The sequence below is a fragment of the Egretta garzetta genome, unplaced genomic scaffold, assembly GCF_000687185.1.
Source record: "Egretta garzetta isolate BGI_Z169 unplaced genomic scaffold, ASM68718v1 scaffold14, whole genome shotgun sequence".
Classification (NCBI taxonomy): Eukaryota; Metazoa; Chordata; class Aves; order Pelecaniformes; family Ardeidae; genus Egretta; species Egretta garzetta.
Window position 1 is genome coordinate 1,462,428 of NW_009259588.1, and position 15,330 is coordinate 1,477,757.

The following is a 15,330-nucleotide window of genomic DNA, read 5'->3' on the forward strand; positions in this document are numbered from 1 at the left end:
TACACATTTCTACCATGCACACGTCATTGCTAGAAACTACAACCGATACATACCCCTGCTGGAGTGGATTATGACTGCTTCCAAACGCCTAGATATGTAACACCTAATCCAACATAGCTAGTAAAGACTAGAAAAATTTGGGATCAACACACATTGACCTTCTACCACATTGCATGCAAGTGGCCTAGTTTAAAGTAATTCTTCTGCAGGTGCAGAAGTCCTCCTACTTTCTACTTTTCTAGGAGCTGTGATTTCAGCTGAAAGTTTTTGGGTCAGTAGGAAAAGATGACATTGCAAGCAGCCCAAAAAGAAACATTATCAAGCCTTTTATAATCATGCTGGATCCAAGAGATTTGAATTGTCAGAAGCATTATGCATTTTAATAAAATGTGGTACTGTGGGAGGGAATAAAAAGCAAAGCCCACATATCCTGAACCAGAGATTGGTTAACCAAGATGGAAATTATATACAGACTGTTAGGAAACTTTGTCAGTCCAGACAAGTTATAGATGATCTAGTGCATCTATTCAGCATTTGAAAGTCATTAACAAGACACTATACAGTAATTTATTCTTCTTTTAGCAAACATATAGCTCTAGTAGTGTTCTGTAGGCTATCAGAAGTATTCTTCTCTTAAAAATGTTCTCTGCAAATTTAGCCTTTTATCTGCAACGTATGATAGAACTCCAGTGCCACAGTGAAGTGCCAAGTGCCACTAAGACAGGGTTTACCAGTATCACAGCTATTAGCTTTGAGAAATTTAGTGCTGTCTGACAAATATCAGACAGTTCTTCAAATCTGAAGAGAAACAGTAATATAAAGTAGGGAAACTCATTTGAGTTCTACGGGGGCATCAAATAGTAATCTCTGAACTTTAATCAAAACAGCTATAATTTATAAGGTTCCTATAAAGGAGATATTTGTTTCTCAAATAATAAGAGTATTGCCCTATCACCATGTGAAGAGAAATAGAGCTAAACAAGAAGTACTTTTCTTTCTCTCACTCAAGAAAACTGTTGGGGGTTTTTTTTGAGTGACCAAAAAGGCAGTATAATTTCTAAGTGTAAAAAAAAAAAAAAAAAAAAAAAAAAAATCAGTTGAAAAAGGATTTTAGACTATTAAAATACATTTTTTTAAAAAATTATTTTAAGCTACATATTAGCAGGTTCAGATTTCAGTTCTTTTCAATTTAATAACTGAAATACAATCAGTTTACATTTAAATGTGTGTTGCAAGATAATGATTAGTCATAAATCATTTAAAATACTATCAAGTCATACTAAACAAGTACAGTCTTTTAAATATAGAGTTGTCTTCATATTTGCTTTAGCTAAACATTTTGTTATAATAATTCATAAAAATAATCTATTTAGAGGAACATATCTATAAAGGTCTCGTGTTCACAATAAGATTTCTTCTGTCTCACAGTCCAAGCATACTGTATTTCTCACATATGGACACTCTCCCATTATTCTGATGAAGGCAGATCTCCTACCATCAATCTATTTGACAATTTCAAATTGGTCACAATACACAATCTAAAATTTTACCACAGCTGCAAACTTATCATGCAACCAATCTGAATTATCAAAACATACCCGTTTTTTCCGATGTTCTGAGAAACACCATGTCAGATGGGATTCGTTGATTCTGAGAAGGGGGAAAAAAAAAAAAGAAAAAGGAATATTTTTGTAAGTAGAAAAAAGTGTATTCCAATCAAATGTCCAGTAAGATCTATCACCAAAAGGTCACACTTGGATTGAAACTCAATTAAAATAGGATTTCTCACAGTACTTCACATTCAGCATTTGCAATTCAGAAATCAATATTTTCGAAAAATTATACAATAAGCAAACAACAGCTAATCCCTTCAGATGCTCTTTATAAGTGAATCATAAATACCTGAAGAACTACAACAGATTTACATTTTCTTGACTGAGAACAGTCATTTGAGAATGTAAATACCTAATTGAAATATTTTTAAAAATAATTTCAGTGAGCTAAACTCTGACACTTGGTTAGCATATATAATAGAAAAGCAGTGACATTTAAAACACCTGTCTTGGCATTCAAGTTGCAAACATATACCAACATATGCCAAGTATTCTTCTGTCTCCCAACACACACATACACACACACACACACAGAGGAAACAGCAAGTCAGGGAACAGCATTTTCCTATTTCACAAATTTATAAACCTCCTCTTTACAAAACCAAAAATGAATAGAATTTCTTCCTCTTTCCTTCCTGTAAGGCACAGAGCCACATGCAGTCAGATGCATCTGTGTACCTGTTCCGCCATTTCCCTTTCAAGCACAGAACTACCTATCAAATCACATTTTTGATGTTTTGTTGACCACAGAAAGGCCAATCTAAACTTTCACAGATTAAACAAAACGAATACCGCCCTCCCCCACACATGCTATCTGCTACACGACTACCCAGATCCTTAGCTCTCCCACCACTTGTTCACGAGGCATCTACCAGCAGCAGTTATACACTCTCAACATAGGGTTTAAGAATGAAAAAGTGGGGGAATTAAAAATAACAAACATGTCAAAACCTGAAAGAGATACAGGACTGGAAAGGAAAAAAGCGACAGACTAAGCTGACAGGGACCAGTGTGAACAGTGGACAGAGCAATGAGAAAAGATACCGTACGGAACTGTAGTTTCTTCCATCACAACTTCTGTCCAGTATGCCACATGTTGTACTGTTTGATACTGAAGCTAAACACAAAGATTCAGTTGCATTTCGTTTTCAGACTGTCTCTGACCAATTAAGAAATCTCAGTGGATTACTAGCAATGGCTTTACTAGTTTCATCCTAAAAAAAAAAATATCTTAATATTCATTTCAGATTACTTGTTAAGAGGATATAATGCACAAATATTTTTCATATAAGGAAGTACCTCCATTGGAGAATAAATTTCAGGTTTTCCTGTTACACGTGGTTGATACTGCCTTGAAAGCCTCTGCATACCTAAGGCTCATCTTTTATTTTTTAAGAGCTCAACTGTCAGTTTGAGTGGAAAAGAAAATAAATGCAGCTGACAAAGCCCACCACATGGCATAAATGAACCTCATAGATTTCAACCTTAAAAACCTGACTGAATTTACTCAACATAAAAAGAAGCATCTTCAGTATATAAGCATTTCAACACTACACAATTATTCCCTATTTCACACTTCAATTATAGCCAAGCTGCAAAATTAATACAGCAATAATAATACAATTGTATTTTTCACAAAAAGTACCAGCTACAGAAAACTCGTTAGTTATTTTATACAGAAGAAACATCAATGAAGATGGGGTCAAGCTAACCTGAAAACTTCAGTTCAAGACATTAAGCAATGGAACATCTCATGTACTGAACGCAGCATACAGAATCCCGCCTGTAAATTTTATAAGGGTAACCCTAGTCACACTGATTTGATTCACTGTATCAAAGTAGAAGATAAAAACTCTATGGGTCATTACAAAGATGTAACTATCAAAGAAAAACACGTGTTCAAAATTATCTTTACATGAAATTCAAGTGCATGCAGCAGCTCTGAATGCGCTTATCCTAACAGCAATCTGGGCAATAGTCCAGACCACAGCATCAAACACAATCAAAAACCTCCTAGAAGAATCAACACAAACACATATTTTTGTTCATTTGAGTCAAGCCAGTCCTCCATCTCAACATTTAAGGACACAGCATTGCTATGAACAGAAAGAAACCCAGCATTCTCAAACTGGTTTGAGTTGAAAAGAGACACATTGTTTCTCATTTTTAACCCTCCACCTTTTACTTTTTGAAGGCAGCACTTCCCCTTCATCACTGCATGTCAAAAGAAAAATCTTAGAATTACATACACTCATAGTCCCCTTTAATAAGACAGCTCAAAATACATCCGTCAAAATAATTAAGCACTGCTTTGTACGACACTTACTATGTGGGACCTTCAAAATATTATGCCTGACTAGCCATAAAAATCAGTTCAGAACGGAAAAAATTCACATTGCCTCACTCATAATGGAGAATAAATGTGTATTTACACCACAGAACGCTACACCTATACAGCAATATTCTTTCTGACCACAAGACATCTGGATACTGTAGGCAAAGTCTTCCATTACTGCAGAGAAACCTCACCAAGATCAGCACGCAGCCACAACAGTGCCATTTGGAATAGCGTGATTGGAATAGATCTGTCAGAGTCAGCTGCCAGATTCTGTGTTATATGGGCTCAGCTTTCAAAATAAGATGATGTAAACTCTCTAAATGTCTGGGAGGCAGGTAGCTCTTGCCACTCCCCATAATATAGCCTCAAAGACACAGATTCAGATGTGAGACTGAAAGCAACTGCAACTGTATTCTATGTTGATGGGAAGTTCACTACAGAAGGGCCACAAAGGGCTACAGAGATGATACTGCCTCAAGCAAACAAGATGCTTGGAAAACAAGCAAGTTTGGAAACACTAGAAAATAAATGCATGTTCTGGTTTACCTAAGAATCCCATGCCGTTAGCAAAAAACCCTCCTCATACCTTAAAACTATGCATTTTCATGCATGGATACTTCCTGATTTGCAGCAATTCCCATTTACTTCTAAAAGCACAAAGAGTTAAAAATCCATGTGCTTGTCTATATGTCAACAGTATTCACCTCGAAGAGGCTGCTCACCTGCAACTGCAGCTAGTACAGCATTTTTTGAAATCTTGCCTTATAACAGAAAATAGTTAAACATGTACTGAAATGTATTATCCATCGTGAGCCCAGATTCAACCAGGAATAGCTCATATTCAGATTCGGAAAAAAATGCAGAAAACACATTAACCTTAATATATACTATTATACACCTATTAGAGGAAAGAAAAAAGAAGAAAGGGAAAATGCAACTTCAAAATTAAATAAATCTTTCCTTAAATGACAATACCAATTAAACAGATACCCAGTCTTCATATAGATTAGCTATACATTTTTGCAGCTTCCCTGCCAGCTCTGACATAAATCCATTACACAAGTTTCAGGTTGCTGGCTTCATGCCTACAAACTTCCAGTTACTTGTAAACAAGTAAACAAGTTAACACACTTGACCAATACTCAAAATTTTGCAAAAATAAGTCAAATGATCTAATACTGAATTAAATAGAAGTTTAATAATCTGAATGAGGTATCAGGTTTGTACAAATCATTACCAACTTCCACAAAGAACACGTTTCACATTCAGTAAGTGAAACATTGGCCTGGTACTTGCTATTCAAGATTAAAGCCTTTATGCCTGACAAAATTGGGCAGAATCATAGAATATCTCTAATTGGACGGGGCCCATTAGGATCACTGAGTCCAACCCCCTGCTCCTCGCAGGACTACCAAAAACTAAACCAGTTGACTAAGAGCATTGTCCAGACACTCCTTGAACTGGGACAGGCTCGGGGCTGTGACCACTTCCCTGGGGAGCCTGTTCTAGTGGGTGACCACCCTCTCAGTGAAGAGCCTTTTCCTAATGACCAACCTGAACTTCCCCTGACACCATTCCATTCCCTTTCTGTGTCCCATCACCAGTCACCAGAAAAAGGATATCAGCACCTCCCTCAAATTAGTCATGCAATCATTTTCACATTTTAATAGAAAAAATGCATCTTGATTTCCTGTCTTTTTAGTATGTTCTCTCTGCTTGTTTTTCTTTCCTTTAAAATAATGTAAGCTTTTCTGCAGTAACATATCTGAATGTATCCCTTCCATGTAGGGAAGGCTAGAGACAGTCTTGTCTTTACTTTCTGACTCAGGAAAAAAAAAAAAAAAAAAAAAAAAAAAAACAAACACACCAAAACCCACACCAAAACAAACCCACAAAACCAAAACAACAGTATTTGAGATTGACATCTTGTTTGTCATCAGGTTTTCCTTTTTTTGGAAGTAGGCAGAAAGGTACCACAAGAGTACCAGATACCAAAAAACATTGTCACTATTACTGCTGACACTGGAGAGCAACAGATCCCCCTGCAAAGATGTACCTAGTCACTATGAAAGAGTGACTACACAGAAACAGATGGCAAGTATGCTACAAAAATCTTTTAACACCTCATTATGGAGAAAATTAAGTTCTGTTGTACATTGTCACAGACAAACAGCAGCAATATGTCAATCATGTTAGCCCTCTCGTGTCAAATTTATCAAAGTGGAACAAGTTAAAATGACAACACATACAACTTCAAGCATTCAGAAACCCATGAAGAACTATGTAATCTCAATTACCATAGAGATGAAGCTAGAAATGTTTACTGGTATATACTGAAATTTGCATATAAGTCATGAAAATGACTTGAATACATTGTTTTGCTTAAGTCTGGGCAGAATTAGAGCTCCAGGAAAGGAGGGCTTCCATTTTCTCAGTGTTTGTCTATGCTGCAGACTTACAGATTTATTCCTAGAGACCTAACTATGGCAAGACAGTGGTCAACACAAGGTAAGTACTTCCACAGCTTCTGGGTTCCCATAGCTAACTCCATGCCAACCAGGAATACTAGCCAGACTCGAAAACAAGAAAACCCACAAACACACCTATACTTCCCTACAACACAGGCTACAATATTCATTTGAAAAATACCATTTCTAATAGCTTTCAAATTACTTTGTATTTCTCATGTTATTATAATTAAATTGTTATTTACATAAGCTTCTCCAGCTGCCTAGTCAGTCTTCCAATTCCTCTATAACTGCCCATAGTTACAGACCCTCAGAATTTCACCTTTACTCTTTCTTCTCCACTTGTGTAATAAACCATGTGCTTTTCTCATTGACTAAAATATTCCTGCTTGCTTCTGAGTTATAAACAGAAGAGGCACTTCCCAGTTTTCTTGCACCCGCATGCTGTGCAATACTGCATGCTAGCATTAGCTGCAATGCTTACAATTATTGGATTAATTTCACTTTACCCCGAGATTAAGAAAAAACAATTGCTCCCTTTACAGCTTCAAGAAAAGCTCTCAAAGTGTTAAGATAGAGCATTACTGTTTCACATTTTAAAACACTATTACATGTAGTTATTATTAAACATTAAATAAATGTGGTATTATTATTAACTCTGTGTTAAGTTTTATGCCCTCTTCACACCTCCAAAATGTATTTCAGTCTATAAGCTAGTGTCTAAGTAACAATATCTGAACTCATCAATTCATCTCTTCAATTGTCTTATTTAGGAACACTATGCACACCTGTGCTCACATTGGAAACTAAAAATGTATCTTAACACAAGCCAAAGAGAACATCTAAGAAGTAGCATGTCTGAGGCAGGGGACCATTTCTCAGCTAACATATACAAATGCTTTTTAGCTTTTAAAAACAGGCAAAAGTTCCTTCTATTTAGGCCTCTTCCTGCCCTAGTATTAGTGCATTAAAAAATTTTCAGTTGAAACAATAGATAAATTACTTGGAACTAAACTGTTTTAAGCACATTAACATTTAAGCACATTTTAAGCACAGTCACTTAGAGCTGCTTTGAAAATAATCAGGCCTATTTAAAAAAAGAAAAAAAACAACAATACTCAGAGGATATTCAAGGCTTAAATATAGAAAAGCCTTTCACTTAAGTTGTTAGTATTTGTGATGCAGTCACTAGTTAACATATGGATCTTCAGCTCAAATGAGTCATTAATTTCACTGCAGAAATGCTGTTGATGCATCTTCCAGTCAAATACAATGTTAACTTGTTCCTTTGCCATTAGAGTGAGCAATTGAACATTTCACTCCTCACTGGTTCTTTGGCTTAAGAGTCATACTCTGAAATTGAAAACTGCTTGCTCCAACAAAATACACTTCTCAATAGAACCAGAAAACATTTAATTTCATTAGTCTGAAGACACACCCAGCTAGGCCAAAAGGAAAAAAAAGCTCTGCTGGGGCAGGAGGGAGCTTGAAGCTGAAATACAACAATCAATTATATGCACCTTACTGAGATACCCAAGTAAAATCTTCATCAAAAAGAACTCCACTCGTCGTTTCCCTAAACCCTTAAACATTACTTTTTTTTCATTAGACCTCAGGTACTCACAACATAATCTGTAAACTGCTGCAAATAATGCTGAAATAGATGCTAATGACCTGCCTCATACAAGACAGATTGATCCCCAAAGTAATTCCAGTTTTCCAAATTCTAGCATAATTCAAAAGACTGATGGATCTCAGTAAATTTCAGGGAAGGCAGACTGTAGCAGAGTCTTCTCTTACCCTCTATAATACTTAATTCCAGGTTTAGAGATTAAGAAGGCCCTAAAAAGTTTACTAATAAAAGTCAAAGCAAGTATCTCATTTTCAGTCTCCTAGAAGACCTGGAATAGGCTCACATGAGCAGCTGCAAGCTGATTCCACCTGCACTCTAAGATAGCAAGGTGCAAGGCAAAACAGATGTAAAGGCCAGATATATTAGTGCTAGTCTTGTCTATGCTAGTATATGCTGCTCAGACAGGCCTAAAGAGATATCAGGACAGACAGTAAGCAAAAGAAAGAAAAAATAAGCAAGAAACAGAACAAACTTCAGGAAAATAGATATATTTTACGATAAGAGCAGCACACCAAATGAGACTTGGGTGTATTTTTCTTTCTTTGGACTATAGAAGAAACAGAAAGGAAGGAAACTGAAGTTTTTCAAAACAGAAGAGGGGTTTCTCACACATGGCCAAAACAAGAAAATAATCTCTATCCACTATGAATTTATGAGTTCTACAAATTCTCCAAGTAAAAGGAGAGGTATTAACAAATAAGAAAGGAAAAATAAGAAAGCACAAAATGTACCAGGAAGGTAGGCTTACTGAAGGATTTTTTTTTTATCAGAAGTAATTTACTCCACTAAATAGGAGTAAAACCACCAACAAGTTTAGAAAGGTTTAGTCACTGACTAGGTTCTACTAAGGATTATTCTGCCAAGCTGCAATTTGCCATACAACCCTTCAAAGCAAGCTTCAACTTGAGGTGCCTCCTTCCAGCACCTTCATGGATTAGCTCTCGAATACAAAGTGTTATGGGAATCACTTGCTGGCACCCAGAAAGTGAGCCACCTTTCCAGAATGAACTTAAGTAAAAATAGTTTCCTCTGACAAGAAAATTAAGGTGACTTTCAAGGTCACAATAATTTCTTAGTACCCCAGAAAGCCAACTGAAATAAGCAACACTGTCTTTATTATAATACTAGCATAGAAGAAAAAAAGTTCACAGCTTTCACTCACCATTTGCAATCAAACAAAGTTTTTTCTTTTTAAAAATATATAAACTTTTATATTATTTAATTATATATTATCTACATATTATAATCATATAATATAAATATACTTTTATAGATAAAAATAAAATTTATCCTTGAAGGCTCCAGACATAGAAAAACACTGATTTAAGCATCAGAAAGAAGGTATCAGTAATCAGACAGCTTAGAACATTCACCACAGCACAAACCAGAGAATTTAATTCAGTAATTGTATTCCCTCACTAAATTTAAGCATACACCAATTAGTAAAATATAAATGCTTACATTTAAATAAGCTTATAATTAATCAAAAAATAGACTTCCTTGAAGATTCTCAAATGAGACAAACTAAAATACTAGCTAGTTAGTACTTCACAGATAAGTACCTTGATACATTTTTCTTCAGAAGGTAATTAGCACATTAATAATCTTTAGTCTCTAAAATATATTTAAAAAGTATCAACCTTTTCCACTATGATGAGGTCTCCAACTTGTATGTCTGAACTCTTAACTTGAACTTTACCTTAAAAGAAAGAAGAAATGTAATCAACTTAGGCAGACATTAATAGAGTCACAAGAATATAAATCCCAGAATGCAAGTTATACTTAAAGACGTTATTGTTTGGTGAAAATATTACAACTTATACAAAATGGATCTCTGATGAACACATTAATAAATAGATTTCATCTGTTTGAATAAATAATTTGCTGGTTAAAAAAGTCTAGTTTTGTAACCAGTTATTTTTGTAGAAGTATTAGAGGGAAAAAATATGTATGGAAGATGCTCATGTCTAATCTATAGTATCAATAACAGAGTTGTGAAATTGGAAAAAGGAGTCTTTCACATCTCCTACTAGACAGCACTTCTATTTCTGACAAGTCAAGAGTTGTTAGGCTTACAGTCACACAGCATTCTCACACACGAGTTGTTAGTCACAGCCCAGTTACCAACCGGTAGCTTTGCTTGGCCACTACAGTTACTGATGTAATTGGCACTGTCTGACACTTGTTGACAACTATAGTAGAGAAGAGGTAAGTCTCCCTAAAATCAGATGAAATGCCTGAAGATTTCATTTTAGAAAATTAAAATATCAAAAGCTGAAATGGAGGTTTTTCATTCTCCAGAGCTTCCCATTCAGTAACTGCTGTGAACAACTCATTCAAAAGTACACACAGCACATGTACCGATTTAATTCCCGTATGTTTTGTAGGGTATTAATATTTGTAAGACTTAAGTTTTAACATTCTTATCTGATAGACTGAAAAACTGAGACAGAGAGGTTAAGCTACTGCCCAAAATGAGTTACTGTTGAGCTCATCAGAACTGAGGAATTCTAGTCCCAGATCCTTGCTACAATTCCAGAAAAAGTTGCTTCCCTAAGTTAAAAGCAACCAAAACAAAAAAAAAAAAATGTAGAGAAACAAGTCATGACATCCTGATATCCTCATCTAAGCAATAACAGATGATAAATTCAGAACCTGTTAACTCAGGATATAAACACATACAACCTGATGAGCTGAAACCCAACCCCATAGGCAATATCTTTTCCCATCAGAAACACTATAATGATGCCAAGCAGTAGGTATCTGATCAGCAGATATCAGGTGACAAGTATGTCAAAACATGGTAAAATGCTAGGGTTCTAAATAAAAAAAAAAAATAAAAAAAAATCAGACTGAACAAATTAGAGCAGAAGACCCACAAAAGCACAGGATGAGCAGCAATTAGTTTAGAGTTTAATCAGAAGTATTGAGTAGTAGAGATTTGTCAATCCACATTCTATTATCTCTCAAACTTATACTAAGTGTAAAACAAAAACTAAGCAAGGCTCCAAATTCATGAGACCTCCTCATCATAACTCTCAGTGAACAGAGATTGGGTAGTTAACCACAAAAGATTCCTTATACTTAAATACGCATTTAGTCAAAGGTAATACGATTTATGTTACGAATAATTATTTTCAGTACTTGCTCTTTAAAATTGCATTTCATGAAAACATAACAGTTGTTTCATGTTTAATTCAATCAATAATAAATGTATTCCTATAGCTAATTTTTAAATATATTTTCCATTACATTAGCATTTCTAAAAAGTACAATGACAGAGCAAAATCAGAACTTCTGTTTGGCTTGTCTGCAAGGTTATTTCTGAAAACCAGTTATTGACAAATATCTTTTACACCAGTTCAATTTTTCAGTTGCCAAAACCACCCCCACCCCATGCCCTCGTCCCCAAATATAAAACAAATTATATCCTCAATCTGACTCCTAGCTCTGCCATAACAGGGTGTAAGGGTGAAGGGAGTAGCAGAAGACCAAGGTATAAAAAGCTGTAGCAAGAAACACTAGCGGTTCTCTACAGGAATTTCAAGATAACTATGGAAATTAAGTTAGTGTCGAACTCTCAACAATTTCTTTTTTAATCTGAAGTAGCTAAAACTCAACCATTAAAAGAACAGTCTGATACCAAATCAACATACTTAGTCTACTTAATTGCACAAGCCTGTGACTTCTCTATAAATTCTCAAGTTTTGACTAGACATTAATAGTATCAGAAAAACATGGTAATGATTACTTTTCTTTGTTAACTTAATAGCATTTCCTATTTTGTTTTCAATTCTTCCGCTATTTTCATCAGTTTGTCACTGCGATATCCAAATCAATCAACTGATTGTAGTAGTAACATCCACAAATATCCTAGTACCAGCTGCATTGTCTCACATCTACGCCACCCACACTGTCCCATATGACCAAAACCATTCAGAGATGCTAATCAAATGCAACTACTAGCAATTTTATCAACTTAAACAATTTAGTTTGCCACAGTCATGTTCTAACAGCATCTACAGTAAAGATCAAAAGACACTAAGCCTCAGAGGACAAGAGAAGGTAGAAACATTCATTTGCAACATGACGTAGGGCAGACAAAAAGAGAACACTCCTGGTGCAAAGTATACACCAACAGGAACCCAAGACTGCACCTTTTCTTGCACTTAGTCTAGCAAATCTGAGAATTTCACATTATGAATTTAAAAGTTTCCTTATCAGACTGTTTTCTAGGTGGCTTAGTGTAACGCTAGAGAATACCGTCTTTATTACACACTCACTTGTCTTGTTAGAGCATTCCTGTATATGCCCACACATAAGGAAGCCTGTGACATAAGAGACAATTAATTCTACAATGAATCTGAATGGCAGGACATACTCCGTTAAAAACTAAATGGTAAAATGTGGCAGTTTTTTGAAAAAAGTGGCTTCAAATTTTGAAAAGTCAACAAATAACACTTTCTTTTAGACTAGCAAAAATGAGAATCATTAGATACCATTTCAGAGAACATAAAAATAATGCAGTACTACATCTTAGCGAAGATGCGTTTAGAGGAAAAAAAAAAAAGACACAATGTTATTCACTGCATAAATTATTTTTGCAAACTATTTTTTCTCTAAAAACATCTCTGGAGCAAAACACTCTTCACCATCTGTGTAATTACCAATAAAAAAGTCCAAAGCTGTCAGAATTGGCTGCGCATCCAGACTTTATAGTCCACCAAGGCGCAAGGCTTTCGCCTAAAGCAACATATAGAATTATGCAGAACTGGAACACTGAAATGTGTCTGTAGTAATTCATTATACTCCCAAGATAAAGCCCTTTGAAATGAATTGCAATGATTCGAAAAACTAATAAATATCTCATATGTGCTAACAAGTATTTCACATAAAAATTTAAGAAATGAAGTAAACAAAATGTGGGTATACGCTATATCAGAAATGACTTTGTTTTTTTTTTTATTAAAAAGTGTCTCTACTACCTGAGTGCAAGCCACTCCTGAAAGAACAGTAACTTCTGGGAGTAGCATTTTCAAATTCTTTTTAATTTGTTATTACATCTTACCCATGGTTCCTTGAGTACTGTCTGAAGTACTGCTTCTGGAGTTGGCAACAGAGCTTGTCTCTAACCCTTTAGTATAAAACTCTGGAATGAAAGGAGTCAAGTACAGGCCACATGGAAGTTTTACCTGGCATCTATCAGCCTGAGCTCTCAGCATAACTAGAGTACACATACTACAATGGGGAGCTGGGGTGGGGGGGTGGGCAGGTGGTGTGAACTGATCTTACAGTGCAAGTGCTGTCCTTAGGTCCTTTCAAACTCCATCTTACATATTGAACTGAGGTTAGTCTATGATCACCAATATAAAACTCTGGAGAAAAGTTTCCTAGCTCTTCTCTGTGTACTGTCTCCTCTTAGGTGAAATGGAAATCCTTCATTCTTTCTTATCCAATCTCCTGGATACTGCAAAAATATAGAAGAACACTTCCAGCCTCTTGAAATTCTTTCTTACATTAAAATTTCAAGTTCTGTTTCTGCTGTTGCTTACTAATTCCCTAATCAGCTAGATTAAATTGATACAATTCTTTAAAAACATATCTGTTCCAAATGGTCTAAATACCAGGAGTGAAGTCACTGATACATTTGAAATATTGCAAGCAAGAAAGACCTAGATTCAAGTACCTCTGAATTCAGAAATAATGGGGGTTTTTTTAATGCAGTGCCTTTTTAAAAAGCAGAAGGATGACCTGCTCTTGAAGAGCTGAAATTCTAATGTTATAAGAGGTTTCAATAAAGATTTTAAATACCTGCAAAAGAATAGTATTACAATAATCAAGACATTCTGATAAACATCTTATTTTAAAGTTGCCGATAACATAGGTATAAACGATTGAAAACTGACTGCCTCTTGACAGAGACCATTTTGCAACTTAAAAAAAGATCAATTGAGATATAAACTCAGTAAGGTGGCATTTTAGGAACAGAGCAGCTCCCACTGCATAAAGAAGTAAAAAAAAAAAAAATTCAAATCACTGTAGCGCTCTCAGAAAGATTTCTCAATTCTCCAATTTTAAAGGAAACTGTCCTGGTTTTGGCTGGGGAAGAGTTGATTTTCTTCATAGTGGCTTGCATAGTGCTGTGTTTTGGGTTTAGTATGAGAATAATGTTGATAACACACTGATGGTTTAGTTGTTGCTAAGCAGTGCTAAGACTGCCCAAGGACTTCTCAGCTCTCAGCTCTACCAGGTGCACAAGAAGCTGGGAGGGAACACAGCTTGGACAGCTGACCCAAACTGACCGAAGGGCTATTCCATACCGTATGATGTCATGCTCAATATATAAACTGCAGGAAGAAGGAGGAAGGGGGTGACATTTGGAGTGATGGCGTTTGTCTTCCCAAGTCACCGTTACATGTGATGGAGTCCTGCTTTCCTGGAGATGGCTGAACACCTCCCTGCCCATGGGAAGTGGTAAATGAATTCCTTGCTTTGCTTGCACACACGTGGCTTTTGTTTTCCCCATTAAACTGCCTTTATCTCAACCCACGAGTTTTCTCACTTTTATCCTTCCAATTCTCTCCCCCATCCCATTGTGGTGGGAGTGAGTGAGTGGCTGAGTTGCCAGCCAGGGTTAAACCACGACAGAAACATACCAGCTTTCACATTGTTCTCTTCTTACATGTAGCAGTTACTGATATTTTCTCAATTTTACAGTTTTGGCATATATTTTCAGCTTCACTACATTCTTAAACACCCTTTAGGGATATTGTTCTCCATCCTTTAAGGATACAGCAAAGACTTAAGCCTTTCATATTTGAAGTCTGGATAGAATTATTTCATTAATCTCATCTCTCCTGACATTCATTTTTTCTTTTGTTTTGCAGGTGCAAAGCAAGAGGGTGTTCTGTAACACTTCTGAAAATCATGTCCTGAGATGAAGTGACAGATGCATGGCTCTTCCGCAACTCACAGTTGTGGCTATTATAGTTAGTTATTTTCTTCTTGATCTTTTTTCTTCAAAATTTCAGTAACATTACATGGGCAAACCTAACTAGGAACAGTTCAGGGCAGGACTGCCGACTTCAAGAATGGGAAAGGAAAGAGTTAAAATTGCTTTACAATTTTATTATCCAACTGGATTTTGGCAGCTTACTGAAAGAGCTAATAGCCTGTTTATGAACTTAAGGTGATTATTCTGTAGAATAGCAGCATTTTTTCATAGGCACTTAACTGATCATATCTAAGTGCACGAGATAAGAAGCTACACCAAAAGTA

General features: G+C 35.7%; 1 protein-coding gene across 6 annotated transcripts in view; it reads right to left on the reverse strand.

The window, feature by feature from the left end:
* ATP9B (ATPase phospholipid transporting 9B (putative)) overlaps nt 1-15,330 on the reverse strand; it is a 171,337-nt gene that overhangs the window by 118,218 nt on the left and 37,789 nt on the right. For 4 of the 6 annotated variants that reach the window (XM_035893430.1, XM_009637923.2, XM_035893427.1 and 1 more), the window contains 2 exons: nt 9,693-9,751; nt 1,599-1,650 (listed from right to left, as the gene is read on the reverse strand). The exons of 1 other annotated variant lie outside the window; for it this stretch is intronic. In XM_035893430.1, the coding sequence (XP_035749323.1) occupies nt 1,599-1,650; nt 9,693-9,751 (111 nt within the window). The remainder of the gene's footprint in view (nt 1-1,598; nt 1,651-9,692; nt 9,752-15,330) is intronic. One more of the 6 variants, XM_035893431.1, reaches the window with a different exon arrangement.